Source organism: Peromyscus eremicus, chromosome 15, assembly GCF_949786415.1.
Source record: "Peromyscus eremicus chromosome 15, PerEre_H2_v1, whole genome shotgun sequence".
Lineage (NCBI taxonomy): Eukaryota > Metazoa > Chordata > Mammalia > Rodentia > Cricetidae > Peromyscus > Peromyscus eremicus.
In genome coordinates this window covers 41306198-41329655 of record NC_081431.1, presented here as the reverse complement: position 1 = coordinate 41329655, position 23458 = coordinate 41306198, and the positions used below count along the sequence as shown (strand labels likewise).

The window sequence follows — 23458 nt, the reverse complement described above, 5'->3', positions numbered from 1 at the left end:
CTCAGCAGTTAAGAGCACTGCCTGCTCTTCCAGAGGATCGGGGTTCAATTCCCAGCAACCACACAGCAACTCACAATTGTCTATAACTTGAGGATCCAACATCCTCACACAGACATACATACAGGCAAAACATCAATAAAATAATAATTAAAAATTCATTTAGCCAGGCGGTGGTGGCACATGCCTTTAATCCCAGCACTCGGGAGGCAGAGCCAGGCGGATCTCTGTGAGTTCGAGGCCAGCCTAGGCTACCAAGTGAGATCCAGGAGAGGCGCAAAGCTACACAGAGAAACCCTGTCTCAAAAAAAAAATTTTTCATTTAAAAAAGGAAAGAAAAACAAAAATTTTACACCTACTAAATTAGAAACGCTCGGTACAATCAGGTCAGTTAAGAAGAAAGTCTACATGGGTATTTGTATGCTGTTCTAATAAGAATGAAAAGGAAAATGATAAGCAAGAAGACATAAAACCATTATTTCTCAATGGATGACTGTCTATATATAAAACCTGAAAGAATCTAAAGACAAATTATCAAAATAAGAAAAGTGAACAAATTATTTTAAGACCCATATTTAAAATTTACACTTTTCCACACACTGCTACAAAGGAGTGTGATCTACTTTTGAAATTAAGTCAGCAGTAAAAAGTACCCAGTACCCAGGAACAGCCATAGGGCACAGTGGCGCACGCCTTTAACACCAGCACTCAGGAAGTAAAGGCAGCCAGATCTCTGAGTCCAGAGTTCGAGGCCAGCTGATCTACAGACTGAGTTCCAGGACAGCCAAGGCTACACAGAGAAACCCTGTCTCAAACTGCCCCCCTCCTACCCCCCCAGGAAAAAGAAAGAAAAAGGAACTGGGAGCCAAAGGCAGCTCCTCTCTTCAAAAATAATATTATTATTTAGATTTAGGAATTTTATATACATATTAGGATTTAATATTAAAACATTAGGATTTAGGAATAAATCCAACAGAAAGAAAAACAAGACTCTTAAGGATGAAATTATAAAATATTATTGGAATTCACTTGAAAACATGTAAATTGTAAGAGTTTTATTAGTAAGCTCAATAGTATCCGAATGCTAACACAAAACAAATGGACATAAAGTCAGTATGAATTAAATCAAGACGCAAATAGAGGTTTCTGAGGAACCTCATTCTAGAATTTATAGGGAAAAGGCCTAAATATAGCTAAGATCTTTCTAAAATAGAATACATCTGAAAAGGACTTGCACTAGCCAATAAAGACAATGTACACCATGAAAACCCAAAACTATGACATAACATGAAAAAGCTTCAGTGATCCTTACTTCAAAATACACATATTTGGGTGGCTGAGCATTAAGGAGGCAGGGCTTTATAGTGAGACCCTATCTCAAAACTCCTCCTCTCTCTCTCTCTCTCTCTCTCTCTCTCTCTCTCTCTCTCTCTCTCTCTCTCTCTCTATCACACACACACACACACACACACACACACACTCTCTCTCTCTCTGTCTCTCTCTCTCTGTCTCTCTCTCTCTCTCTCTCTCTCTCTCTCACACACACACACACACACACACACACACACACACACACACACACATTTAGGCACCAATTTAGAATTTATGGGTGTATGTACATATTTGTGAGTCTGTGTGTGCTCGTGGGGGAGGAGACAGTTCTGGAGATTGATCCCAGGTCTGGTGAAAAGCTGAACACAAACTCTACCAATAAGCTACACTCCCCAGTGCCTAGGACTTACAGTCAATAAAACAGAAACAGAAAGCCTTTGCCTGAGAAATTTTGCTATCCTAAAAAAGAAACTTGGCATTATGGGTCCTGGGGAAAAAAAAAAAAAAAAAAAAAGAGGCTTCTTAAAGAAACAAGTTTCCAGTTAGTTTCAGCTCTTTCCTTGTTCTGAGAGCAGAGTCCTACAGAACAAACAGCCAGGTCTCCTGTCCTCCACAAGAGGAGACACATTAAACTTTGAGAAAATAATTCTGTGGCCTGTCTCCCAAGCCTCAAGAACGCAGCTCTTTCACTCTTCCAGGGTCTGGACACATTCAATCGTTGAACTTTAACCCTGTGCTTCGATGACAGGCTTAGAACGATTTATCAAGACAACCGAAGAACACCGGATGCCTCCTGTTTCACAAGTCAAGCACCTGAGCCCTAAACCACTGACCCAGCAGTTCAGCGCAGCTCCTGTCCCCAGTGCAGTCATATGAACAAACAAGATCAATAATCTACTCAAGACACACTGAAGAGAGTCCCGGGGACGATGGTAACAGATGTAACCGATGAGTGTCGCAATAAACGCTGCTTTATCACACTTGGAGAATGTGGATGAGGATTTATGGAGAAGGGGATCTCCTTCCAAAAGAAGCTGGGACAATAAAGCCCAGATGACCACACAGTATGTTCTGAGCAAAGAAGGGTGACAGTAACAGTTTCTCAGCAAATAAAGAAAAGCAGACCAAGAAGCCGCATTCTAAAGATGTCAATTCAAAGAGGTCACGATCCTTTAGAAAGAGCAACCAAGCTGAAAGAAACCTGCTGGCGAGAGCAGCTACAGCCATTCATGAGAAATGGTAACTTAAGGATTCCTAGAAACACTGGTTTACTTAAAAAAAAAAAAAAAAAAAAGAGTTATAACGGAGAGAAAGAAAGAAAACAAGAAGCTGTGATGGAGAGAATGAAGTCTCAAATCAATACAGCCAGGTGCCTAGCAAAACTATGCAGGGCTTTAGAGATGAAACTGCCTCTTCATAAAAAACCATTAACACAGATCTGCGTACAGGTGGCAGAGTGCTTGCCTACCACGAACAAAGCCTAGAATCTGATCCCCAGCAACACACAAAACCTGCAGTCCCACACCTGGGATTATATGGAAGGTCAACGCCGGAGGACCAGGAGTTCAAGGTCATCCTCAGATACATAGGGTGTTTCAGTTTGAAGCCAGACTGGGTTACATGAAATGCTATCTCAAAAAAATCAGAACAGCTGGGCAATGGTTGAGCACGCCTTTCATCTCAGCACTCAGGAGGCAGAGGCAGGAGGATCTCTGTGAGTTCAAAGCCAGCCTGGTCTACAGAGCAAGTTCCAGGACAGCCAGGACTGTTAAACAACACAAAGAAACACTGTCAAAAGAAAAAGAAAAAAGAAAAAAAATACAAAATAAAAATAAAACATTAAAAATAATCAACACAATAAAAAATGGACTAATGGAAGTAAAAATGTCTCTCCTAAAGTATATAATTTTTCTATTTAGTAAGCCATCTACCCAAATGATAAATAAATCTATTAAAATTCATCCTTTCAGCTGGGCATGGTGGCACACATCTTTAATCCCAGTCCTTGGAGGCAGAGGTCGGCTGATCTCTCAGTTCAAGGCCATCCTAGTCTACACAGCCCGGCCAGGTCTAGGCTAGCCAGTGCTGCATACTGATACTCTGTCTCAAAAATAAAAATAAAAAAAGAAACAAGAATAAATTCATTCCTGGAAGTAACAGCTTGGCTTTTATTTACTTTGTGTGTATAAATGGTCTGCCTCCATGTATGTCTGTGTACCTATGTGTGTGCCTGATGCCTTAGAGGTCAGGAAAGGGCATCAGATAACCCTGAAACTGAGTTTGGATGCTTGCTAGTCACCATGTGCATAGCGAGAACTGAAACCAGGTCCTCTATAAGAGCAGCAAGTGCTCTTAACTGCTGATTCATCTCTCCAGTCCTGCAGAAGTACACATTAAAGAACTTTATCCATTTTCTTGGATAATAATCAATTTATCAAATGCTGGTTTTGTGTTAAACTTTTATGTACCACTAACTATAGAAGGGGTGCACCTTACATTGTGTGATCAAATGTGGAATGAAGTCATGACCCTTTATCTGTGACTCTAAATTTTACAAAGTTTTAAAGCACAGATGTTTTGTTTAACAGCAAAATATGTCCTTGTGTGAGGCTATCCCAGTCTTTAATCACCCTATTGCATATGAAGATACTTCTCAAACAAAACATTAGTTATTGTATATACAATATATGTATATTGTAATATACATCCATTTTACTAACTTTACTATGATTTCATATGTTTCTAAGATTCCAGAAGCAAGACTGTGTATGTGGTCATGTGACCAACAGATGATGTAATGAGTAGTGTTTGTCACTTTAGGAATCTTGTTTCTAAAATACATCTGGATTTTAAAACAGCTGTGATTTATCTCTCATTGCTTGAAGGTAAACAGGATCAGAACTGTTGGCTAAATCAAGGCTTGTCCTGTGTGGCTGTATCCTGCCAAGATATGGACAGATGCGCTCCACCAAGATGGGTGTGCCATGGACAGCCTGTCAAATTTAGGCGCACACCAATCCAGTAAGAGGCTCAACGCCAACCGGGAGCTGAGACTGGAAGGTGGCAACTTCACATAAAAGGTGAACTCCGAGGCAGAAACACTGCAAGAGACAGAGGGCCTCCTGTGAGGTTGTGTCTTCTATCTATGATGGGGAAGCTGCACCCGTGAAACCTCAACAGCAGGATGGCCTAAAGAAGACCTGGAAAAAAGCAATACCAACCAATGTGCTAACAGGGATGGGGGAAATCTCACAAGGCCCCACACTGAAATGAAGAACTATAGGCAATTAATGGCTGCTGAGAAAGGGAGAATCAGTCTTCTCCAGGGACAAGCCCCCTGATAGGTTATCCAATTCCAAGTGGTCAGTCCTAAACATACACACAGGAGTAACACTCGAGGGATTCAGCGGTTGTAACTATAAAATGTGGGTGTGCGTAAAACAAAAAACAAGAGACCATGAATTTGAGAGTGGGTAGAAGAAAGGGTTGGAGAGAGGAAAACTCATACATGAAATTCTCAAAATAAGTGGATAACAAGTTTTAAATTTAAGAAAGAAAGTGAATTCTGCAAGGGCAGGGAGTGTAGTCACACTGAGGGTAGCGGAAGGACACATGCCTTCCTCAGGAGGCTCTCTGAAGACAGGATTGTTAGGGCTCGCTGAGAACATGCTGGCTGCTGTCCTCTATGGGATGGGATCTCTGAAGAAGACTCCACAAGACGATAACATAGGGGGAGGGGGTGCTGTGCACAGGAGCTGGCAAGCACTGCTCGAGGGGAAACGCTGGCATGCAGCGCTGTCTGCCAGAATCTGTTCTCATTCTCCTTGTCATAACAGTGCAAAGGACGTGGGCCATGCTCAGGTCTTAGTCTTAACATTCAGACACACATTCCTCAACAGTGTGGACCTATTAGGAAGAGAGAAGTGCCTAGCCCTCAAAATCGACCATACATAAGATGCCTAAGGAATGGCAGATTATTACCATAAAAAGCTCCCACATCCCAGATCGCCTATGCAGACCAGAGCTACCCTGAGGCCCTGAACCACTTACCACAGTCCTACCACATGAAAGAAAAACAAATATCAATGTTTGGCAAACGACTTTATTGTTGGGAATCTTTGGGACAGCTACTTAGTGTGAGGAAGCTACACACTCACTCCGTCCCATTCCAGACAGCCAACATCAACCCATCTAAAGGCAAATGCCACCTGGGGAAAACTGCTGCTTCTTACACTCTCCTGCACTCTGTGCTCACAGTCCTACAGAAGCATCCATAGAATCCATTCGTTCAACAAGCTTTTCTGAGTGCTGACTACCAGATAAAGGATATTACGCTATATATACACCGCAGCCACAAAGTCAATGGGGGAAACAGTTAATGAACCTGCTCCTGGGCCTAGGCCTCTCTGCTGTATCTTTTCACCCGGAATTTAAGCTCAGATCTTCTCGGCCTTGTCCCCAGCACTTTGCAGTACCTTTTGCATAATAGGCATTCTGAATATTTGTTAGAGGGACTAGGAAATCACGGAGTATAAAGTTAGCCTCGGTGAACTCATCATGGGGGACAGACAGGCCACCGTATAGCACCCATCACCTCACAGGACTGAAACATTTCCACGGGACTTCGGAATCAGATGAACCACAGACATGGCACAACATAATGACAAGAACTAATACCATCCAGGCGAGTTAGAAACCAACAGTCTTCCTGGAGGGGCTGAAAGTCCGTTAGACCGTGCAGGAGGCAGTCAAACAAACAGCAAAGGAGTCAGGAAAGAGAGGATCTCTGCGGTGTGCACATGCTCACTGTGACTGAAATGCAGAGCAGGGCCAGGCACACAACTGGTGCGGCTCTGCCCTCCACCAACGAGGCCTAACGCCGCTTTCCTTCACCTTTGCGTCATCCCCATGAGCTTAATGTGAACGGCTCTAAGCAGATTCTCCTTTCTGTGGTTTCTGATCTAATTTCACTGTTAAATATAAAGCTAGCATTTAAAAGGCTAGTTCTGACAGATCTTCTATCACAGGATAAAAGAATCTCAATACTGGTAGGAATCATAAGGGTCCCAGATAGTTGTTCTGGGAAGTCATTTACCTGGACTGCTGACGTCTTTGCAGGAAACGGGAGTTTCTATCGTTCTCATGGCGTTTTCTCTTTTTGTCACAGAGGGTCCCAGGATTACGATTAGGGTTCAGGATCTGATGGTATGTATGCCCTCCCACTAGACCACATTTTTTCTTTCTTCTTCTCTTTGGTTCTTTGAGATATAGTCTAGCTATGCAGCTCAGGCTGCCCTGGAACTCTAAATCCTCCTGCTACATTTTTCTCAGTTTCCACCTTTTCTTTTTTTTAGCCTCCTATTCCTCCAGTACTCAACAGTCAAGGCACTGCTGAAAGCCATCTTTTAACCCACCCGTCACCTCCGGCCACCCTCTAGAGTCCCAGCCACTCATTCATCCTGCATGCAGCCTCACTGTTGGTTCAGGCAGGACAAATCACAGCCTCTTAGATCCACAGTCACCCCACAGCCAGAGCTGCCTTCCTGTTTAAAAGCCAACAATGCCACATTCTTTGTTTTTTTCCTTCACCTTTATTTATATCTAATTTATTGGAGCTTAATCTTCCCAATGCAGAAGAAAAATGGAGCAGCCCCACATAAAACATTCCACTTGTTAAGTTTCAGAATGGCCATGTCTGAACTGTCAGATGCTTGCCTGCAGAGGTCTGAAGCCTAGAATCCTGAATGGCCTTTCCTGCCCTGTCTTTTGTTCCTCTGACAACGTTACTGTGCTTCCTTGAGACTTCCTGTTTGATTAACCACACACTTGGGTGTTCAAGCTCCATGTGTCCATTATTCACCATAAAAGGGACTGAGGAAGTAACCAGCCAGTTAAACACAAAATGATGTATGAACAAAAACAGCTGCGTATGAGCAGGAGGCCAAAAAGACAGTGGGGATCCAGGCAATCTGTGGATTTCAAAAACAAGGTCTATTTAGTCAGGCATGGCTAACAGGCTGCTGACTGGGGCACTGGAGGCCTATTTCATAACTGAAGATCACTAGAGCCATGAATGAATCTTCTTTTAGTTACTTCCAGCCATAACCTCAACACCACCCCCACCCACAGTCTGCCTCAAGGGACCAAAACTGCTTCTCTGTCTCCTTTCTCTCACAGAAAAGTCAACACCAACTAAAAGGCTTCCAAAAGCTTGAACGTCCATTTTATTTCCCAACCTAAAAAGCAGGCCCTCATGCCCTTCCCTGAGACAGCTATGATGAAAGGTCTAACAGGAGGACAGACGCCGCAGACAAGTCCACATTCTCTAGACATCTGGAAGGTTTGTCCTTTTCCAGAGTCAGTCATGTAGTCATGGTCTGCATCCACCATGCTGTCTGGGCCAGGACATCCCAGCTTTACAAGGGCTGAAACCTAAAACTGAAGCCCGACCAGAGTGATCCCCAAGACCACCAGAGGCCAACACTAACTTATTTCTTGGCCTGTGGTAAAAGACACTGACAACAGCAATAAACAGGCTTAAGTTCTAAAGCAATCCTGATAAAGTAAACAAATTTTATCACAGCTGCATTACAGATGTTTCCACAAACTTTCATAATCTGTAAAATTCTAAGAATTTGTAGTCTCTAGTGACTTTTCTATCACATGTGTTTATCTAAAATACTCACTATAAATTCAAACTCTGCAAAGTCAATCTGGGGCACACAGTCCCTGAATACAACATTTTTCCCACGAAGAGGCCTTAAAGCATCTAACGTACACGATCACCCCCACCCCATAATCTTCATCCTTGGACCCCAGCTTCTTCCCACATCCAAAATGAACATGGAAAACTCCAGGATGCTTACTTATACGAGATTATGATCTGGATTAAAAAATAATCATCATCATCATCTGGGCATGATGGTGCACACCCTTTAATCCCAGCACTGGGAGGCAGAGGCAGGCGGATCTCTGTGAGTTCAAGGCCAGCCTGGTCTACATAGTGAGTTCCAGGCCAGTCAGGACTACATAGGGAAACCCTTTCTCAAACAAACAAAAAACCTCAGGGGCTGATGAGATGGTTAGGCAGCGAAGAACACTTGCTGCTCTTTCAGAGGACCCAGGTTCAGTTCCTCGCACCTACATCAGGCATCTTACAAATGTCTATGACTCCAGTTCCAGGGAGTCTATCTTCTACCCCAACCCCTAAAGGCAACAGGCACATAAGTGACAAGTGACATCACCAGTCCTGTCAGACTATCTAATGTGATGAGCAGGTATGACTGAGGAACACAGCTGTGCAGATCAACTACAAGCCTGAGGCAACCATACCAACATTAACTTTTCAAAATTTTATCTATTACTGTGATGCCTCCATGATATATGTGATGGGTGCACATGTCATGATGTGTATGTGTACGTGTGCATGTCCGTAGGTCAGAGAACAACTCTGTGGAGTCAGTTCTCTCCTCTCACCCTTATACAAGTTCCAAGAATCAGACTAGTCCCTAGGCTTGCATAGTAAGTGCCTTTATCCAGTGAGCCATCTTACCAGCCCCAATTTCTTCAGTAAGAGATTAAAATAACATATATTAGAATCCTTTGGAGACAGGGATCTGTAGACCAAGATGGCCGCCTGCCTCTGCCTCCTGAGTGCTGGGATTAAAGGCGTGTGCCACCACTGCCCAGCTGCCTAGACATTTTTCTAAGAGCTTAAACGTCCCCGAGGACTTCTTGTCCTCGTTTGAGTCTTGTGTTCTCCATGCTGCCAAAGACGACTCTGAACTTCTGATCCTCCTGTCTCCACCTTGCAGGTGACTGGATTACAGGCATGAACTACCACACCTATATTTAGAATTTACCTATATTCTTCATGAACTACATAATTTCATTATTGCTATTCTAGTTAGCCATTGTCTTGATCCATTTCTGCTGCTTTAAGAATATCTCAAACTGAGTAATTCATAATAAACAGAAATTAATTTGGCTCATGGATCTGGAGGCTGAGACGGCCCAAAGCCTGCTGGCACCTACCCGGTAAGGGTCTTCTCTGTGGATTGTGACACAGTGGAAGCATCAAACAGCAAGACTATAAATAAGACAGGAAGAGCCAAACTCACTTTCACAGTAAACCTACTGCCATGCCAAAGACAGGAGGCCATTAATGGCAGGTCTTCGGAAACTAATCACCTCCCCTTCAACACTGGGAGACTGGGTTGGTTTCCAACACATGAACTTGGTAAACACATTGAAATCACAACAGTCACATATTCTAAATGTGCTCATATTCCAGAAACTAAGGTTCTAAATGTTGTAGGTGAAGGCCACAAACTTAAATTCCCTATCAATCAAATAATTTTACATTGCAAGTGCTATTACTTATTCCTAAAATGGTCACAGATTTTGGAAACATGCAGACTATTCCTGCCTTTAATTACAATGTGAGCCGAAGGCAGGGAAATTAGTACTTCCTAGTCCCTGCCAACTCATTTGATGTCCCTACACCCATCCTAAGCTCTTCCCTTGGAAAAGGTAGGACATTTTCATTCTCTTTGAAAGAAATTGATGGCATACCCCTGAGAACACGCTTACGCTTCCACATTTTACCAACTGGGGGGGAAGAAAAGAACAAGGGGCTTTCAAACCCAACACTCACCCCCTCCTATGCATCAGGAAGTGCCACCCTACCCAACAAGAAAGGAAACCGATCAAAGCATTTAAAGGCCGCCAATGCTTCACATGGTAGGAGACCACCGTGGCCACGCAAGTACAGAAGACAGGGACTAAGGGCTGTCAGGAGAGCAGAAAGGGCGAGGGGCAGAGACAGAGGCACGGAAATTCATCAGCCAGCTCATGGAAAGTGCTTGGGACTGGGCTGGGTTTGTTTGGTGTTTGTTTGTTTGTTTGTTTGTTTGTTTTAATCTTAAATTCTAGAAGTGGAATTAAACTATGACAGGGAACAACACACACACACACACACACCAAAAAAAAAATGCAAACACAAGTCCTGAAGAGGAATTAATTATGACCCCTTCTCAGAAATAAAGGCCAAAACTAAACAAAACAGTCACCTTTAAATGACCCTCAGTGCAGCGATGATCTGGAAAGATTAGAAGGAGGGAGGCTGATTGCTTGGCAAATTTGCATACACAGAAATCAAGGTGAATGGCGTGCTTTGGAGCCTGAAAGATGGAACCGGTAACAAAGGAACGCTCCTGGGGGTACAGCAGCTATCTTTCTATCAGTCAATAAGAAGGTGCATTAGACCTACTCTTTGGCAAATGTGAGTGACACACACACACAGAAAGCCACCATGGAAGGGTCAGAATTCACTGGGAGCAGAGGAGAAACGGAATGGAATGGGAGATCAACCAGGCCGACTTTAAGCGTTATCTTTAGTGATGTCAGATAAAGGGAACAGCTGAACCGAACTCAGCAATTCAGCAACCAGAAAGGAGTTGTGGCCAAGGTAGGAAGTAGATAAGGTGGCATTCCCCTGCATAATGAAAGTTTACTGACCACCCTTCAGAACAGTGTAGGGTATACTTTCTCCTTCCTATCAGTAGACATTGACAAAACCCAGGGCCTCATTCTGAAATTCAATAAATTCCTTCAGCATTCCAAGTGTCATTAGACTAAATATTCCATAACTAGTTAAAGTACTCCAAACCTAATAGTTGCCCCTTTAAAAGAGTCTCCTTTACAAATAGGTATAAAGCCCTCTTTTTTTTTAACAGAAAAATCCAAATCCAGAGTTTTTCAAGCAAAATCAGAGCCACCAGACTTAGCTCTCTGATGTGAGTTAGCTAGTCTTTTGCCCGATTTAAGGTCTCTATCGTTCACTACCTCTCATGTGCTAAGTCTGCTCTCCAGGGCATAAAACAAAGCAGGTCAGCTCAGGATTCCACCAACACCCACCTGTGTGACCACAGAAAAACCATGAATCATGTCTCCTGGTTCTTCACAAAGACATTAGCTTTGGAGACTGAAGAATCAGAGGCACCCAGCACAGGGTTCAATACGCTACCTGCTGCACTTGCTCTTAGCCAGAACGACTAAGAAGCAATCCTCTCTCTTCTGTTAACCAGTTTCCACATTGAAACCATGCCCGTTAGTCCATGAAAGGTAAGCAATGCCTTCACAACTACCTGATTATTTTTAGAACTTAATTCAGCCTTCCTGGAAAGTCCTTCTTCATTCGTGTCCACTAGCTTTTTTCAAGATCCAGGAAGCTTCCCCTAGCAGACTTCTCTCGCACCTCTTGGGGTCCTCTGTGGCACTCCCTAGCACTTTCAAAATGTCCAACTGAATAATTTTTTCTGTTGATGAACGTTTTTGTCTTACCCCCATCAAACACATCACAAATTCCCTCAGTGTCTTCCGTATCCACTACTGAATGCCCTTAAATGAAAAATTTTCTCCCTGGCTGCCATTTAAATAATGTCTTTGTCCAACAAACAGAAACCCAATGCAACAAATTCAGTCATTTGGGGTGGGAAAAACTCTTCATATAACTAGAAATATGTCACAAAGCTTCACACACTTCTCCAAGAAAGCCACACAATTCAAGCTTGGATTTATTAGATCTAACAGACTCCTTGACAAGTCACTCCCTAGTAAAGATTAAAGGAATGGAGATGAAGTCTTCACAGCAGAGAACATTTGCAGAGCACTTAGTTTTCACCCTGGGATCAGAAAGTGCATTATTTAGAAATAAATAATTCAACAAATCCTTGGCATTGTGACCCACACAGACATCACACAGATATCCTTAAAGTCTCTGAACCTGGGTCAACAATCACAAGCTTACAACTTTACATCACCCTGGAACATCAACTCAAATCACAGCCTGCTTTAAATGAGGAGAACCAAGAGGCCCCCTCACCCTGCACAACCCCTGTGCTGTCTCCGTGGCTTGCCTTCAGAACAGCTCCCCGGAACTTCAACTGACACAGGCTGGTAGTCAACTTGAATCGGCTGGCTCATTTGTTCCCTCAACAGATACTGGTTAGTAACTCTTGATGCCAGCAACTTCCAGACAAAGAAAAAGAAAATAAGAGAAATATCTCTTAGCTCTCCCAAATCCTGTGCTTGTCTATTTTAAGCCAAACTAATTCCATAAACAAATCACCTATATATTATGTGCTACAATTAGTCAAAAGCACACCTGTAATCTCAGCAGTTAGAAACTTGGGGCAGGAAGATTGCTTCGAAGTCAAGGCCAGGCTGAGCTGTGTAGCTACATGGTGAGTTGGAGGCTAGCCTGGGCTACATAGCAAGATCCTGTCTTGAGAAGGAAGGAAAAGAGGAAGCAAGGAGGAAAGGACAAACATGTAGAAGATCAAGTTTTCCACCAATTTCTCAAAACAAAAAGATGAGATAAAAATCCAAGAACTAAAACAATAATTCAGTGTTGTCTTCAGTACAACAGGAAGGCCCTCCGCAGCTGGAAAACAGAGAATAAATGGAGGAGCCGAGGGACTGTAAGCTCTGAGGTTTTAGAAGAAAACAGAGCGCATCCCTAGTTCACCTCCCAGCTTTGCCAGAGATGCTCCTCCCACAAGAGATCTGAGTGTGCATTGTCCAAGAAAGAGATAGTGGCTTTATTTTATTTCATGAATATGTAGCTGCAGAGGGCACCAGACTGACTGGGCCCAGTTATTTTCGGCTGGCCCCTGGAAGACCGCACGGGAAGAAATGCAGATGGGCTCCAATGAGCTTTCTGGGGGCCGCTATTCAGCAAGCTGTCCATTTTAAGCCCAAATGAAACCAGCATCTAGCTTTATCATCTTACAAGAAAGGAGCTTGCAAATCCCAGAGGGGCCTGCTTACAAATCTCAGGGCGAGCAACCAAGACAGGGCAACTGCACGCTGGTGCGTGGCCATCTTGAAAGCCTACGCTGAAATTGACCATTTAAGATAAGACCCGCTCATCCTTCATTTTAAGCCTCAGGAATTTTGAGCAGTAAAAACAAACAAACAGCTCTGCTCTCAACTTTGACACTTCTCCTTAAAGCCCAGAGAACAGCAGTAGGGCCGTCAATTAGGTCCAGCTGGAGAACAGATACAAGCAAAGCCCCAGTTTGTTCTACTTCCTGTTAGCGCTAAGCCAAAACTAGCTGACTGCCCACCTGCTTGGCCACTTGAACACAGGTCTACACTCTGCCTGCATCTACAACTGTTCACTCTCACACCAACAGCCCACTGCTCGCCCTCTAACTGTGAACACCGTCAACTGAATAATCTAAAAGCAATGTCATACACACAAGGCAAGCGAAACAGCGCAGCAGACGGTTTCCCTTCGACGATCTGATAACCCACTATCGGGGGCTTTTCAACGACAGACAGGTGCATATATATATATATTTTTATTAAAATTTGTTTAGGACCATTTCTAAAAAAAAAAGAAGAAAGTTAACAACACAATTTCAAAATATATATTTATGTGTGAAATGTTATGGATAGTTTTCTCATAAAAATTTACGTTGACTGGGGCCTGGGGAGATGGCTCAGCAGATAAGAGCCCTTGCTGCTCTTCCAGGAGCCAGGAATGGTTCCCAGCGCCCACCTGACAGCCCTCAACTGTTTGTAATTCCAGGTCTAGGGCATCCAACGCCATCTTCTGACCTTCAGAGGTTCCTACATACATAGTGTGAGACACATGCAAGCAAAACACTCTTTCTTACACATAAAATAAAAATCTTGCTGACTTTAAGTCACGGTATAGTCTTAATTTTTACTTAAAAAAAAAAAAAAGACAGGCGTGGAAATAGGTATGGTAGTTCACACCTACAGTTCCAGAAGTGGAGAGACAGAGGCAAGATTGCTGAAAGTTACAGGCCAGCCTAGACTACACAGTAAGTTCAGGTCAGCCTGGGCTACAGAGTGAGAGCCTGTAAAATAAAATAGAATGACATAGGTCTTTCAATTCCACATCACCTCCATACCTCAGTACTTTTAAAGTTATAGAAATAAAATTACTATGTACCACATCTCATATCAGTTACTACACTGATACATGCCTTGGGGAAAAAAAGATGGTACTGATAAAAAACACACAGGAGCTCAAAGGTACCACTCTGAAGAATGGAAATGAATGTGCAATTCTCTCGGGCATGCATAATTCCGCCCATCATTTATTCACTCCACCAATACTTATTGAACACTCTACTGGACACACTGCTAAACACTGAAGACACAAAGCTCCAGTCTCCATCCCAATGGTTAAGTGGACTCTCTCTCTATGTGCATTTCTCAATTAAGACTTATTGTAACATTAAACAGAGGTCACCAAAGCTCCAGTCTCCATCCCAATGGTTAAGTGGACTCTCTCTCTATGTGCATTTCTCAACTAAGACTTATTGTACCATTAAACAGAGGTCACCAAAGCTGTGCAGTGGGGGTCAGACAGTAATACTTCAGATTCTATAAGCAGGAACACATAGTCTGCCCAGTTACTCAGCTCTGCCTTTGCAGCAATGAAAACAGCCATAAACAGTGTTATTAGATGAGCTTAACTTTGCCCCAATAAAACCTGGTGTATACTACAATTTGAATTTCATGTAATTTTCAAGTCACAAAATATTACTATTCCTTTGATTTTTTTTTTTTTTTGTAACCAATTTAAAAAGTATAAGCTACTCATAGCTCACTGTTCACACAAAACTAGAGGGCAGGGCTGAGATAGACTTGGGTCAGAGGGCTATAGTTTTCTTACCCCCAAATCCGGGGACGCAGACCCCTCCATCTAGACCTCAGATAGGCAGGAGGCCAGGACCAGGTCCTAGGAATCACGATCTCTCAGAAGTTTTCATGGTGCTCGGGCACAGCAAACAATTAACAAGGATTAATTGTACTTAACTCAATGATAAGCACCAGACCTCCTTCAAAGACTTCACAGTTATCTGGGAGAAGTGGTACACACTTGTGACCTCAACTACTTTGGAAGCTGAGGCAGGAAGACAGCTTAAGGCCAGGCATTTCAGGACAGACCCTGTCTCAAACTAAAACAAAACAAAATCACAACAACTTTCAACGTGGCCTGGAGGCAGAAACAGGCAAGTAAGGGAAGAGATAGCAGTATATGATGGCAGACACTGACAGGGAGGTTTAACAGCAGGAATAACCCAGGCCGGGAAGTGGGGGCAGAATGGGGGAGAAAGAGAAACCTGGAAGGACTCCTGCCTGCCTCGGTGGCTGACATCTGGGAGAAGTGTTCCAAACCAAAGGGCAGCCCCTTGTGCCCAGAAGTGATAAACGTTCAGAGCCTGCAGCGCCTGGCCCAACGGGACATGGGCTCTGGACATCTTACCAGAAAACCTGAGGAGCCACTGAGAACTTTTCACTAAGACATTAGAGATAAGATACACATTTTTAGATCAACTGGTCATTTTGAAATACGGCAATTCCAATACTGATAGTCCCCAACTCCTGATGCATTGACAGAGGATTTTTTGAGTTTACATTGAAGAAACAGATGAACACTTAGCAGACACCAGCCTTTGGATTTCGACCTGATCTTGTCCTGGGCTACAACGAATGCAGTGCTCTTAACCAACCAACACTGGGAGGGAACACAGACTCACAACCCTCCTCAACCCCAGGCCTTAACAACCGCTCTCAGGGCACTCCTGCTAGGTACGCTGCCCAGGAAGCTAGGTGCATTACAAGCACTTTCAAGTTATAATACTTTGAAATTGCAGTGGCTTTATTAAGGGCATAACTCCATTGTAAATTGAGAGATATCTGTATACGGAGCAAAATGGGACTAATTTGACAAGATGTGGCAATAATCAGGTAGAATCCAGTGGGAGTCCACATTGGTTTTCTCTGAGCTAGACAAAACAGTAAGAAGTAAATTTAAACATGGCTCCATCCAGTCATCCCATATTAATCATATCCAGGTCACTGGATCCAAAGAAAGAGCTAACCTAAAACACAACTTTAAGTTTGCAAATAGTAAACGAAGGCTCAGGGGACTAAGAGATATTCCTTTTGGGACAGTAAGCGGAGTGAGATGCTAAGAATTTGGGAATGTAAGTAAAAAAGGAACAACAGCCTGAGGAAAATCAAGGAAGAAACCCAAGGAGTCTGGTGTCTCTGAGTCAGTCTGCACATGAGTTTTTATTTTAAAGGATAAATCAGACACTCTTTTAAGAGATTTGCTAGAGAAACTATTAGCTGCAGAGACCAATCCACTCACTAAGGAGTCCAAGACTTACCTGCACCAGGACTTCTAGGATCACACCTAGAGGAGCCTCGTGGTTGCCTTCATGGAGCTATAAGACATCTAACCACTGACAAGCTGAAAGATTTATAAACTGTAAATTATTTTATAAAGACCTTCTTGCTGTAATACAGTAAAAGCATTACAACTTTAAATTCCACTTAGAAGAGGATAAGCTTTCAGAAAGGGCCTTCAGTCTTCCACACCTTTCTATCAGGCACTGTGGTATGCATTTCTTAGGTATTTTAAAAATGTTTGTGGACTATCTGGCAGTAATATGAGAATGTATGCACACAGAGAGGGGCTACATGATAAAAAGCATACCCAACTTCCTAAAAGGATTTAGAACTGAAATAACCCAAAGTTACTCCTCCCACACCAACGTGACCAAGGGTAAGCTGATGGAGAGGGATGCCTCAGAGCTCTAACTCTTCCTATGATGTGTATGCTTTCTTCTGGGTGCCTTAGAAAACCAGGAGAAGGAATTTGCAGAGAAAGCAACAGACTGTAGAACAAGGAAATAGCCAACAGCAACTCTTACAAAACTGTTCAACTACTGGCCATTAAGGAACAGCTCCTTAACTTCTCAAGTTGGAACCTGCAAAATGTAAATCAGGCCTTTGTGAGACAGACTAAAATAGTGTCCCCTCAGGGTGCACAAATACCACAGTGAAGTCACCGGCTTGAGCTACTCCCCAACACAGTCAGAGCCCATATCACAAAGATTTTTTCCAGGAGAAACAGAAAAATTGCTGTTTGTTTCATGTTAAACATTAATGCATACTCATGGGAGGGCCAACGTGTTGAGTCTGACTTAAACACACCAGACACTTCATACAGATTAAAGAGCTTCCTAGAGGCACCATCCATCCCTGAAGCTTATGAAGGGCCTGGAAACTGGGTTACAATGCTAACTTTGGAAGTTCCATAAACTTTGACAGGGCTGCCTATGTACACAGTTTCTTAACCTAATTGTTTTAAGAATGAGAAAAGGCTACCTTTTTGCAAGATCAAAATCCTGCCTGCCAAGTTTTCCTTCACAATAATTATCACATTAACTAAAGAGGCTGCTTAAGAAAAATCAAATCCTACTTTCAACGGGTCCCTGGATATTGCTAGAATTCACTTATAGCATTATCATCAGACATAAAAGTTACACTTTTAAAACATCAACTAAGTAATCTATACCGATTACTCAGGAAAGAAGATCTGAAAGCAGAATAGAACTTTTTGGGAATGGGTGCCTGATTGAGACTTCTCTCCACAACAGGCAGAAAATACAGCTGTGGTTCCCAAAGCCACTTTAACTCTTCATATCCAAAGATGCACTGTGCCCTGAACCCTACCATGTCACTGCGTATGGAAGTTAAGTAATGGCCGCTGTCAGAATCCATGCTGGTTCTCCTCCATTTTTTACATCACGTGATGGTATTGGCTACAAGGATCTAATTTTTACCTGTCAAATGTTAAAATACAATTCAGCCTCCCCCATAAAAAGCGATCATACAATCTGGTATATGAACATTTTTGAAGGTTTACATAAAAACCCGTCATCAGTGGTCTCCCAGCTGTGGAGCTTAACAACCAAAGACAAACTGCCATGTGGCTATATGTATTATTTGAATGTATCTCGTCATGTCTCGTTTTCATAATAAAAAAGTGACTCATGATCATCGCCAAAACATGTATTCTGCTTGTAACTACTTAAATGTACTCGGACTCCACAATTTTTTTCTCTAAGTTTGGAGGCAGTGTCTTTCTCTACAGCTCTGGCTGGTTTAGAACTTGCTATGTACACCAGGTTGGCCTTGAACTCACAAACATCCGCCTATGCCAGCCTCCCAGAGTGCTCCGGCACACCTAACCCTAGACTTAAGTTTCGCGGTGAGTAAAGCTCAACATCAGAAGGAAGGCTGGGAAAGCGGTGGCTGGGCCTCTTCTTTCCCACTGCTCACTTGAGTTTCACATGCTCGGAAGGGGCAAGGCACAATATGCATCACTTGTTTAAGGGTATGTGAAATCTGAACTGGATGGGAGATTTAATGGATGCACAAAACAGTCATGGTACTTGACTCCATGGGAAATAATTAGTTAGCTACAGCCCACAGAGTAACTGGAGTCAAGGAGCGAATACGCTGAATATCAAAACACTCTGATAGGTCAATCCTTGCCTGCTTGCCCTAAATTGTTGAGAGCAGCATTCATGCATGCATATATACCCGGTCATTTAAAAAAAAAAAAAAAAAAAGAGGTTGGACAGAAACCAGAAACATCAACCCCATGACACATAAAGCTCTCCCCTCCCAACCTACTCCTCCGCACACATTTCCTCCAGGACATCATGTCCAACCCAAGAAAAAGTACGGTAAGTCCAGTCAAGATTTCATATGCTCTCCAACTAAAACATGTAAAGCACATGTATTTACAATAACTATACTGCTATGAAAATATTGTAAATCTTTTTAAACCCACTGGGCGTGGCTGCTCACACCTGTAATCCCAGCACTCGGGAGTCAGAGGCAAACAGATCTCTGTGAGTTCGAGGACAGCCTGGTCTACAGAGTTCCAGGCCAGCCAGAATGAGACCCTGTTTTATGAATGTCATTTAGCAACCAAGGGACTTTTTCAGCAAAATCAAGTGCAAGCATATAGAAAATGTCATGTTGCAGTCCTAATGAGGTGAAAGAACTCTTTGACCTTCTTAGTAACAGGGCCCAAAGTAAACATATCTGGCTCCCAACAGTAGCAACCTAACTTGACTGCTACTCTTACCCTAGCACACGGTCTCTGCAGCAGAGAATTTACCAGGTGGTAGTCCACCCCTCTGTAATCACCTGAAATAAACCTCAGGTCCTTCTGCCCAGAGGAGGAGGAAAGCCAAGATTGACAGCCTATTGTTCAGAACTTTTCAGCTGCATCTCAGGCACTGGGAGGCATCAAGGCCTTTTCTTTGTTTTTTTGTTTTGTTTAATCTGAAAATGGATTAAGCAAGACTTCAAGGGGATTCAGAATTGAACACACACACAAAAAAAAAAAAATCAAGTAAAAAGTTAAAAATAACTGGACATAGATTGCAAAAACTCATTCTGGGCAACTTAAAAACTTCCAAGATCCTTAAAAGAGTAGTCCCACGAGACCTCGTACCTGTCCCAAGACACTGTTGATACACTTCTATATAGTTCCAATGGCTTTAAAAAACCGAACTCATTCGTTTATTCAGTTACTGAAAAGCAGAGGCCTCACAGTTTCATTTTATGAACTTGCTTTCAAAATGTTCCATCTGCTTGGTGACTCATGCACAAATAAAAAGGTGTTTACTACAAAGGGCACTAAATACCGCTTTTCTGAAACATATTCCACACACAGTAATTTACACTTTTCAAGGCGCTTTCTCTAATAAGTCGTAGTCCTTCTTTGAAATCCTGAAACAATGTTTGGGGTGCTAGAGAGCAATGGGAAGAAAACTATGAAACCATGATCAAAGAATCACTTGCCTACAAAGCGTCCCTTTCAAATATCGCGGATGTTATTAGCTCTATAGAACTTCCAGGCTTTGGACGGGCTTGGGGCAACCTGTTCTCTTTGGAAGTTAGTTCTTTAGTACCAGCTACTGGTAAAAAATCAAGTGCTCCAAATGCAATGCAATGGAAGTGCTACACATCCATAATCAGTTTCTCACACTTACACTGCACGATTGAACACAACCACGAAATCTTCTGTTTGCTTGTATGTCTCAAAAATTGAGGAAAAACTTTCCTAGAACAAGCAGGAACTCTGACCCATTCAGATAATCACAGTCTTTCCCACCCCTGGTTCTGTCATGAAGTTTCCTACTATCCACCCCTTTCTGAATTCTAAAACGATGCATGTTTCCACACTTGCTTGGATCAAAGCGAAAGGGGAGACAGGGAGGAGAGCCTGGGAGCCTTTTTACACCGGAACGAAACTGCCCGGCAATTACAGTGAGTGTCTTCATTACCTTTTTGTTTTCTCTCTACCAGGAGCAGCAGTGAAACAGCTCTTAGTTAAGGCTGAACAGCTCTAAAGAAGAGTAACTTTAAAAGTGAACTTCTACTTTAGGCAATACGGGCAGTAAAGGCATTTGCTCCCCTCAAATTGCCTAATCAGAGCTAAGAGCAATCGCTCTCAAGCCCGGAGAGAGACGACTAAACATTTTAAAGACAAGTGTTTAAAGCAGACCTTCAAGACTAACGCAAGCAAGCGTTGCGATAGTCCTGCCAGGATGGGTGTTTCATTAGCGCTTCAGCGGGGGGAAAAGGGAGTGGGGGTGTCGGTCCAAAATCCTGACTGCTGAAATAGAAAATAATCAACGGAGAAAGAATCCGGTTGGGTTAGACGGAGTAAGAAAACAGAGAGATGCTAGAGTGGGACATGGTGGCCCTCACCGGATGTTCAAAGCGAGATGAATTTTAGAAGTTGGAGAAAGGAATTTCTGTGTGTGGCCCACGCTGGAGAGCAGACCGTCAGCACGCGGCTGGACAGGCCCCTCGGGCCGGACCAGCGGCTCCATGGAGGCAGCCCCGGAGCCGGGCCGTGAGCGAGAAGTAGTGGGGAACAGGGCTGTCACCGCTTACCCAGGTGCAGCGTGAGGTTGATGGAGTTGGGGTACTGCACCCCGGCCAGCATGGTCTGGCTTTGCCACCAGGTGGTGTCGGCCTGGTTGTTGTAGTCGGTCAGGAAGGCTGCCCCGTGCTGCAGGTGGAGCTGGCCGGCGTCGCACAGGTGACAGGACTTGGTGACTCCGGTCACCCCAGTCTGCACGCAGTACTCCTCGGGCGGAGTCCCACACGTGTTGGTAGCCACCACGGTCACGTTGAAGGCGGCATTCACAAACTCCGGCATGCAGCGCTGCGGCCGGCCGCCCTCATCCGCGCACTCGTCCATGGCCGCCCGGACACAGCCCGCCGCAGCCGCCAGCACAGCCAGCAGCGGCCACAGCCGCCCCCGGGGCCGCAGGGCCAGCTCGGCCCGCCCGCCGCCCGTCATCCCACCACGCTCGGGCCCTCGAAGAAGGCTGGGGGTGGCCGCGCTGCTCTCTCTTCCTCCGCTGCGGGTCGAGGCCGGGCTGTGGACCGGACTGGCGGCCGAGAACCGGGCGCGGAGCCGATGGGTGGGCGTCCGAGGCGAAGACCGCGCGCTGCCTCCGCTGCCTCCCGGTGTGCAGCTCGCACTGTGCGCCGACCCCCGACTTCCGAGCGCGCACCCGAGAGCGCGCCCCGGGAGGAAGGAGCAGGGGGTGGGGTCTGCCGGGTGGGGTGGGATCTGGCGGAGGAGAAAACCCAAGACCGGCCTCCTCCGCAGCTCACGCGGGCCGGGAGCGGCTCCCCGCCCTACGCGTCCTCCCCAGCGACTCCCGGCGGCGGCAGGGGCAACCACGGGTGCTCCGGCCCTGGAGGGCGGTGGGCCCGAAAAGGGAGGTGGGCGGGGCGGGAGCGAGCGGGAGGGGCGTGGGTAGGCGGGGCTAGGGAGCAAGAGGGAGGGGCGCGGGGTGGGCGGGGCGAGGGAATCAAGAGGGAGGGGAGCGAGGTGGGCGGGACCGGGAGCAAAAGGGAGGGGGCACGAGATGGAAGATGAGCGGGGGCAAGAAGGAGGGCTGCTGGGTGGGCGTGACCTAGAGGTGGGCTGGGCGAGGGTATAAGAGGGAGAGGCCCAAGGTGGGCGGGGAGGGAGTGTGAGTGAGGGAAGGAGGGCGGGGCGTAGGGTGTGGGGCGCGGGGCGTTGCATGCTGGGAGGGCAGGGGCCTCGGTGGAGATCCCACACCCTGCAGGAATCCTTCCCCTAGTTCTTCCTCCTAAGAGGATCTTGCCCTGGAGGGTATCTGGGACTAGGAGGGAATTCTAAAGGGCGACGCGGGTCGGTGAAGTGGCTCGGAATCTGCCTTTTGACTTTACGATGACTTGGACCGTGGCCCAACCAGGTGTCAATCTTTACGGTATAGCCCAGCCACTACCCGGCGCTGGGGCCTGAACGACCCCGCAATGGTGCGGCGCCTGTGTGACCTTGGTCTCGCCAGACGTCCAAGAGATGCCTCCTGTAGCGCAGGACAAGCGCTTAATCCCGCTGAGAAGAGAGATCCCGGAGTATCCAAGGGGCTGGGTCCGACCTTCAGAGTCAATTTTGTGATTTCCTTGCTCTAAATTAAAGTGTAACTGTCATTTGCCCAGGCAAGGAAGGAAGTGAGAAGGCTGGGAATGGAATGACATTTTCCCCCTGGATATGCAGACTCGCTTGGAAATTCTTCCACTGTGTTGTTTGTGGTTCCCAGCTTGCCTTTAAAAGACTTGAAATTATCTGGATTCTGACATCTTCCTTTTCGGACCTGCTGAGTCACGGAATATTGTCAGTGCCAGAATGACTCAGTTTGCAGGCCCCTAGCCAAAAGATCATGAGTTTTAGTCCCAGATCAGAACTACCTACAAGGCTGATAGAACAAGCAGACAAGGGAAGAGAGGTTGCTGTAAAAATGAGCCAGCTGAGAGCCGGGCGTGGCAGCACACTGCTGTAATCCCAACCTAAGATGCAAAGCAGACCCACAAAGTGAACGCTCCAGAAGCATTTTTAAAACCTTTTTGGGCCTTTAATCCCAGCACTCCGGAGGCAGAGCCAGGCGGATCTCTGTGAGTTCGAGGCCAGCCTGGACTACCAAGTGAGTCCCAGGAAAGGCTCAAAGCTACACAGAGAAACCCTGTCTCGAAAAACCAAAAAAAAAAAAAAAAAACCTTTTTGGACCTTAATGATACAGTGATAACAATAAATACGATTTGGGCTTCAGTAATCTTTTAAAGATAGGGATCTTGATATCTACAAGATGGCCCAGAGGGTAAGGCACCTGTCACCAAGCCTGATGACCTGATTTCAATCCCCAGGGACCTCATACCTACT

At 44.8% G+C, this 23458-nt stretch overlaps 1 protein-coding gene across 1 annotated transcript in view; it reads right to left on the bottom strand.

Moving 5' to 3' along the window:
* Nucleotides 1–21577, bottom strand: part of Lamc1 (laminin subunit gamma 1) — a 114155-nt gene extending 92578 nt beyond the window's left edge. Inside the window, exon 1 of the mRNA XM_059280345.1 lies at nt 21151–21577. Within this exon, the coding sequence (XP_059136328.1) occupies nt 21151–21562 (412 nt within the window). The 5' untranslated portion in view covers nt 21563–21577. The remainder of the gene's footprint in view (nt 1–21150) is intronic.
* Between the last annotated feature and the right edge of the window lie 1881 nt (nt 21578–23458).